The sequence below is a fragment of the Cnephaeus nilssonii genome, assembly GCF_951640355.1.
Source record: "Cnephaeus nilssonii genome assembly, chromosome: 4".
Classification (NCBI taxonomy): Eukaryota; Metazoa; Chordata; class Mammalia; order Chiroptera; family Vespertilionidae; genus Cnephaeus; species Cnephaeus nilssonii.
In genome coordinates, this window is record NC_137075.1 from 80,147,395 (window position 1) to 80,154,195 (window position 6,801).

Genomic DNA, 6,801 nt, shown 5'->3' on the forward strand with positions numbered 1-6,801 from the left:
AGCCATTGGACAGAACTCTGTTGTCAACAGAGGACAGCTGTCACGTTGGCAGTCTGACCGGGAAGGGAGGCCCTCGCCCAGCCCCACCCTTGTGGAAGAAACAAAGCCGATGGTTCATGCCTAAACTTGTTTGTCTTGTGCCTGAATTTGTGAATATGAAAAACAAGGGTGCAATGTGAACGTTATAAAGGAGGGCGAGTCAGTCTAGCACAAGATCAAAAACAAGTGTGCTCAGCAAGGTGACCAGGAAGCGGATGAAGTGCCCTTTGTGTGCCAGTAACTGCACCCTCCCCACCCTGCTGCTAGTGAGAGTCCACTGAATTGACTTACCAGGAAATCCTCAAGGGGTAGGTAATATTTAATTGGCCCAGTACCCATAGCAATAGCCTCGACTTCTGGGAATCCCCTAAGTAACCTCCTAGTACTCTAACCAAAGGGCCCATTGTCTTTCCTTCTTCTTTACCACCTCCTTCCCACAGCTCTGGAGAAGAGCCATAAAGTAATAACACAATTTACTGCCCTGCCACTCCACCTGCCTCGAAGAACTTGACCAGGGCCTGCTTTCCAGGCAGCCATTAGGGGGTTCCCCTTGATCAGGGCCTCCCTCTCCGAAGCCTTGGTGTGCTGCCAGCTCCTCTGGCCCACCTGCAGCTTGTGCCATCCCTCCACCTTGTCAAGGAAGAAGACACAGAGAGCCAGGCCATTTCCACACCTGCCCTTTATTGGACTCAGCTAGCAGGCTGGCCCGGGCTCTTCACATGCCTCAGACCCCGCCCAAACAGGTTTAGGACGGTGCCATCATTCTGTGAAGGCCCAGACCCCACCTACATCTTGGAGGCCACGTTGAATCACCAGCCAGAAGGTTGGGAGAGAAACAGGCTGACAGGAAAGGCAAGGCTCTTTGATGAAGGAGAATGATCTCAAGGGAAACCTGAGGTCCAGCAGTGTCTCCTGAGGACACTCTGAATCCTAAGGAGAGATACTCAGGGGCTGGATGGAGTCGGAGATCTGTGTGCTGAGCAGCCGGCGTCTATATGGCAACTTTGAGGAGGCGCTTGATGTCGGGCTCAATGTTGACGGTGGGGAAGGTGCGGCTGTAGCGTCGGAAGGGCTCCCCCTCTGGCCCGATAAGGAACTTCTCAAAGTTCCAGGCCACATCCGAGCGGCGCACTGGGCTCCAAATGATGAACTTGGGATCCGTCATGAGAGAAAATGGGTCATCATAGGGGTAGGGGAGCTTGTCCTTCAGGTAGGCGAAGACAGGGTGCTCATTCTGACCATTCACCTCACACTTCTGGGCAAGGGTGAAGGTGGGCTGGAATCCACCCCCAGGGCGGACATACTTGAGACTGTTCAGGATCTCCTCATTCTGACAGTTCTCCTGGGGGAGGAAGAAGACAGAGAGCATGGAAAAGGGGAGGGGAAGTGAAGGGTCCACAAAGCAAACCTTTCACCTTCTAGACTCCTCCCCAGGATCATTCTTTTCTATGTATCTTTCCCCCCCTCTGTTCCTTTTCTTCCCTTCTTCATTTGCTCTGCCCTACCCTTGACTTAGAATTTTCCCTCTCACAGCTATTATGTTTTGCTAGGCCATTTCTGAAAGTTTTTGCAGTTCCTATCTTGGCTGTTCCTATACTGAGAGATTTAGCATTTTTGAACTGTTGTTTCTCTCTCCAGTCTACCCTGAGCAGTTCTTAGGGTGTCTGTCTGAATCTCAAGGAACCTTAAGTTCAGGGCAGTGGAAAGGAAAAGGAGGCTCAGGTCATACTGCATAGAACCCTCCTTCTACTTACCTACCCACTCATCCTGCTACCTTGCCCTTCCTGTGCCCTGGCTTTGCCTCTGTTGCTTCTGTTTTCATGTGAGTGTTGAGGCCTTTGCCTTTGCCCTACTCAGCTCCTCAAGCCAAGGGTGAAATTGAGGCCGAGGGGAATGGGGTTTACGCTTCTTGCTTTCATCTGCCTTGTCCTGTATCTGAAGTGCAAGCAGGAGGGAGCTTTGCTGAAGGAAGACCCCCATCCAAGGAAGTCTAGTTTTCAGGTGCCACAAAGGCAAAGTGATTTGGAGACATCAGTGAATGTATTCTAAATGTAATTACTTGGTGGCTAACAGGGATGAATGAATAGGTTAGAGGGTTTAGGGGTTAGGGGTTAGAGGATTTAGGGATCTGGAACAGGCCAGGGAAAGAGGGAGTTAAGGAAATTAAGTGCTTGAGGGCTAAAGGTTGTGAATTCCTTTCATTTCTGGACTACTATCCCAAGACTCCTGCCCCTCACACTCAGTCTGCTCAGCTGTGAATGCTTTAGCCTGAACCTGTTCCTTGTCTTTCCCTCCCGCTGCCATCACCGATCTGTCCCCACTCAGCATTCCCCACCCATGACGTCCCCAAAAGGCCCCTGGAAACCCTTATTTTCCAGGGCACCCCCCCCCCCCAAGTCTAATAAGAGTCAGGTATCTCCCACTGGGAGAAAGTCCCTGCTTCTGACCTACGAGGACCAATTAGAACAGTCAGTTCTAGGCCGTCATGACATCTTGAGCCCAGAGTCCATCTCTATTAGGCTTCTTATCTCTAATGCAAATGGCTGTCTGGCTACTGGTAGGTTGTGGACTCCCTCCAGCAACTAGCTAGCTGGAAGTGATGATGTGAGTCTGGAGGCACCTCCAGGCCAGAGAGACACCTATAAAGAGGTTTTGCTTTTGCCCAGCTGGCGTGGCTCAGAGGTTGAGCGTTGACCTATGAAGCAGGAGGTCATGGTTTGATTTCTGGTCAGGGCACGTGCCCTAGTTGGGGGCTGGATCCCCATTGTGAGGCATGCAGGAGGTAGCCAATCAATGAATATCATCATTGATGTTTCTATCTCTTTCTCCCTCTCCCTTCTTCTCTGAAATCAATAAAAATATTTTTTTAAAATAAAATAAAATGAAGAGGTTTTGCCCTTTTTTATCTCTCCTGCTTTGGCCAAGCCTAGAAGCAGACTGAGCCAGGGAAGGTACAGTCAGAGCAGTAATGGTGTGGGCTCAGGTTTGTCACAGCCAATGACATTTGTCTGCCTGCATACATCTCTGCTAGTCTCTTCCTTCTCTTCATGCCACTGTGAATTGAGCTAAGGGGATTTAATGGGAGGGTTCGGTTGAGGACATTCTGCCTGCTTGTGCTGTTAAAACAATACGTGAAAATAGAAGAACCCCTAAAAGATAACTTGAGGTGTGTGGGCTGAAGCTCTATAACAACTTGACCCATTAATCAGACAGAGAGGTGCCTGTGATGCCCGGAGGAGACATAACACCCTGAGCTTTCCCTCAAATTTACTCCCCACTTGGCTGATTTCAAACCAGCAAATAAAAGTCTTCAATCTAAACAATAAAGTTGCTTGCATTTGCATATTACTTTTGTATATCTTATCCTTGAAGCCTCACAATAATCCTATGAGATAAGTGGTATTTTCTTCAATTTAGAGATGAGGAAAGTAAAACAGAAAAAGTGGGTGACTCTTCCTAGGGCACAGAGCCATTAAGTAGCAGAACCAACACTAGCTAGATCTAAGGTCTCCTGAGTCAGTTTAATCCTCCTTTGATTCTTGATCTTTTATTTCCTCCATTCATTCATTTAGCAAATATTTAATGAGTATCTTCTATATCTGAGGCACTGATAATACAATAGAGAGAAAAACAGACCCAGTACCAGCCCTCATTGAGCATAGTGGGAAGACAATAAGCAATAATAATAATAATAAAAATCCACGCCCTCGGTCTTTAATCACAGACAGAATCATATGTATACTTCTCCTTGGTAGTCACATGTACTAAAGACCTACATTGACAAACATGCCCCCGATTCCAGGCACTCCCACACACACAGTCTTTCTCCCTTCCCCTTAGCCTACTAGACAACCCAGCCCTTGTATGCAATACAAGGGACCCCTCACCTGATGTCCAAATTGATTGCAAGGGAAGCCAAGAACCACCAGGCGCCTGGGAAAGCGGCATTGCAGCTCGTTGAGCTGGGTGAAGTCCCGAGTGGTTGTGCCTCAGAGCGACGCTACATTCTCAATCAGCACTGCCCTGCCTCGGAATGTATTGAAATCTATCTTCTCCCCATCCAGGCTGATAGCACTGAGGTCGTAGAACGACTTGGCAATGAAAGCCATGGTGAGCGTGCAGGGTGAGCCTGGCAGGTGGCGGGAGCCCACTTAAGGATCTATTAAAGGGGTGGGGAGGGAGGAGGAGCCTGGAAGGACAGGAAGGATCTCACAATGGGGCTTTGAGCATCCTCAGAATGACTTAGCAAAAACAGTCACCCACCTGCAAGGGCTGTTTGCACAAGGAGGTTGCTCCTCCTATTTACAGACTAAACAAAGCCACCTCCCTGCCCTACCCTGCTGGCAACCTGGGAGGGCCAACTTGATATCTATGAACAGACATGAATAATTCACTACTTGCAGGAAACCAGAGCCCCAAAGGTCGCCCTGGAGGAAAAAAGGGAGGGAGGGACGCAGGATTGACTCCTACTTGCCCCAACAAGTTGTTTCACGTGGTGCATACATTTATTGAGTGCCTGCTGAGCGCCAAGTTCTGAACCGTGCAATGGAGAAGTCAGGGTCTGCTGAGATCTGAAATGGGAGGAAGAGAATTGGGATGCATGTCAGACTAAATGTTTGACTCAGACTAAAACTGAAATAGATATATTACTGCTCACAGTTTTCTCTTTGGCTGTTGCTTTCCACTAAATCAAAGGAGACCTTGGGGCACAATTTGTGATTTTTATAAAATAACTAGAGGCCCGGTGCATGACATTCGTGCAGGGGGGGGGGGGGGGTCGGTCCCCTCAGCCCTGCCTGCACCCTTTAGCAGTCTGGGAGTCTTTGGGGGATGTCCAACTTCAGCTTAGAGGGGAGCGAGCCTAAGCCGTCAGTTGGACATCCTTAGCGCTGTCTGCACTTGCCAGCCGTCATCTGGCTTGTGGCTGAGTAGTGCTCCCTCTGTGGGAGCATCTGCCTCCTGGTGGTCAGTGCACATCATAGTGACTGGTCATTCTGCCATTCGGTCGATTTGCATATTACCCTTTTATTATATAGGACTAGAGGCCCAATGCATGAAATTTGTGCACAGAGGAGGAGGAGGGTGGTTCTCAGCCCGGCCTGTACCCTCTCCAATTTGGGATCCCTCTCACAATCTGGGACTGCTGGCTCCTAACCGCTTGCCTGCCTGCCAGCCTGATCACCCCCTAACCGCTCCCCTGCCAGCCTGATTGATGCCTAACTGCTCCCCTGCCGGCCCAATTGCCCCCAACTGCCCTCCCCTCCCGGCCTGATCACCCCCAACAGTGCTCCCCTGCTGGCCCAATCACCCACAACTGCCCTCCCCTGCCGGCCTGATGGCCCCCAACTTCCCTCCCTTGCCAGCCTGGTCACCCCCAACTGCCCTCCCCTATAGGCCTGGTCGCCCCTAACTGCCCTCCCCTGCAGGCCTGGTTGCCTCCAACTGCCCTTTCCTGCCAGCCATCTTGTGGCGGCCATCTTGTGATGACATTGCATAAGGGCGTCACGTGAGGGTGTGATGCACCTAGGCTTTTATTATATAGGCTGGCTTTCGGTGCCTCAGCTTGTACCACGCTGAAGAGATGAAGTTGTGTTTGTCTTGTACAGTCTTCCCATGAGTGAGGTCACCTGCTCTCAAGAAAGTCTGCTCCTGCATGGTGCCATCTCCTCTCCAATACCCCTGACTCAGAAAGTCTGGAGGCCTTGCTAGAAATTGAACTCACAGAGATTTATTCCAGGATCTTGGAGTTTGCAAACTGGGAACACAGCTGGGCAAAAACCCAGAAGTGTTCCAAAGAAGAAAGAAAAGTTAAACATTCTTATAGTAAAAAGTTCATTCTTGAGAAGTATCAGTCCTGCTTGCTTAGCCCTAGGATTGGTCCAGAATATTGTCAGTCAGATGCCAGGCAGTCAGGATGAAGGTTGCCAGGTGGTCGGAAAGATGGGACCACAAGGTCAGGTCAAGTCCTGGTGGTCTGGATAATGAATGTCAGGTGGATGTATAGGCGGGTCTTTCAGGGGATAATTAGAGGGTCACCTGAAGGTCCAGATGTATATCCAGGCATTGATGCAGGACTAAAAAGTTCAAAAAAGTTTAAGTTAATGATGCCAGGCTCATTAGAACAAGAATGGAGTATTTCCTCATGCCTCAATTTCCATAACTTAATCATTTGAGCAGCTTGGTTAAAATGACTTCATTTTATACATTCCCTATCTTTACTCTTTCTTCCTCACGGGGTTGTGAGGATGCAGTCAGCTGTGGCCTGGTAAGGGTAACAGGAGTTGCATAGCAGGTGGGGACACTCAGAGGGGATGAGCTATACCCATCTCTTCTCAGACCAAGGCTCAGTCCCAAAGACTTTCCAGAGGGCTGTGCTGGTCCCACCCCACCAGAAGGGAAGTCTGCAGGGAGTCAAGCTGCTGCGATTCTAGACCCAGCGAGGCCTTCCATGACATTTTCAGCACCAGCCATGTAGGGTATTGCAGGCCACCTGGGGACCTGCTGCGGCTTGTCATGGTGTGAGCACACCCCTGGAAGCCCACAGGAATCAGAAACACCGAACGCTCCACTTCATTCCCCCGAGCACCCACCAACTCAACAAATCACCTGCTTTTTTAATGCCTGGATTTCTCCAGCGGTAAAACTGGCAATTGGGCTTTACCTGGCTTTGGGAGTGTAGAGAGATTTCAATAACAATGCAAATGTTTACTGGAGACAGTTTTCACAGGGACAGGTCCACTGGGAACTGTCTCCTAGGACAAG

At 49.8% G+C, this 6,801-nt stretch overlaps 1 protein-coding gene across 1 annotated transcript; it reads right to left on the bottom strand.

Annotated features, from left to right (window-relative positions):
• Positions 1-713: 713 nt before the first annotated feature.
• On the bottom strand, positions 714-4,211 carry GPX2 (glutathione peroxidase 2). The gene is made up of 2 exons (XM_079769822.1): positions 3,927-4,211; positions 714-1,381 (listed from the first exon to the last, which is right to left on the bottom strand). The coding sequence occupies exons 1-2, from the start codon at positions 4,146-4,148 to the stop codon at positions 1,031-1,033; spliced, it is 573 nt and encodes a 190-aa protein (XP_079625948.1). The 5' UTR covers positions 4,149-4,211; the 3' UTR covers positions 714-1,030.
• Positions 4,212-6,801: the final 2,590 nt, after the last annotated feature.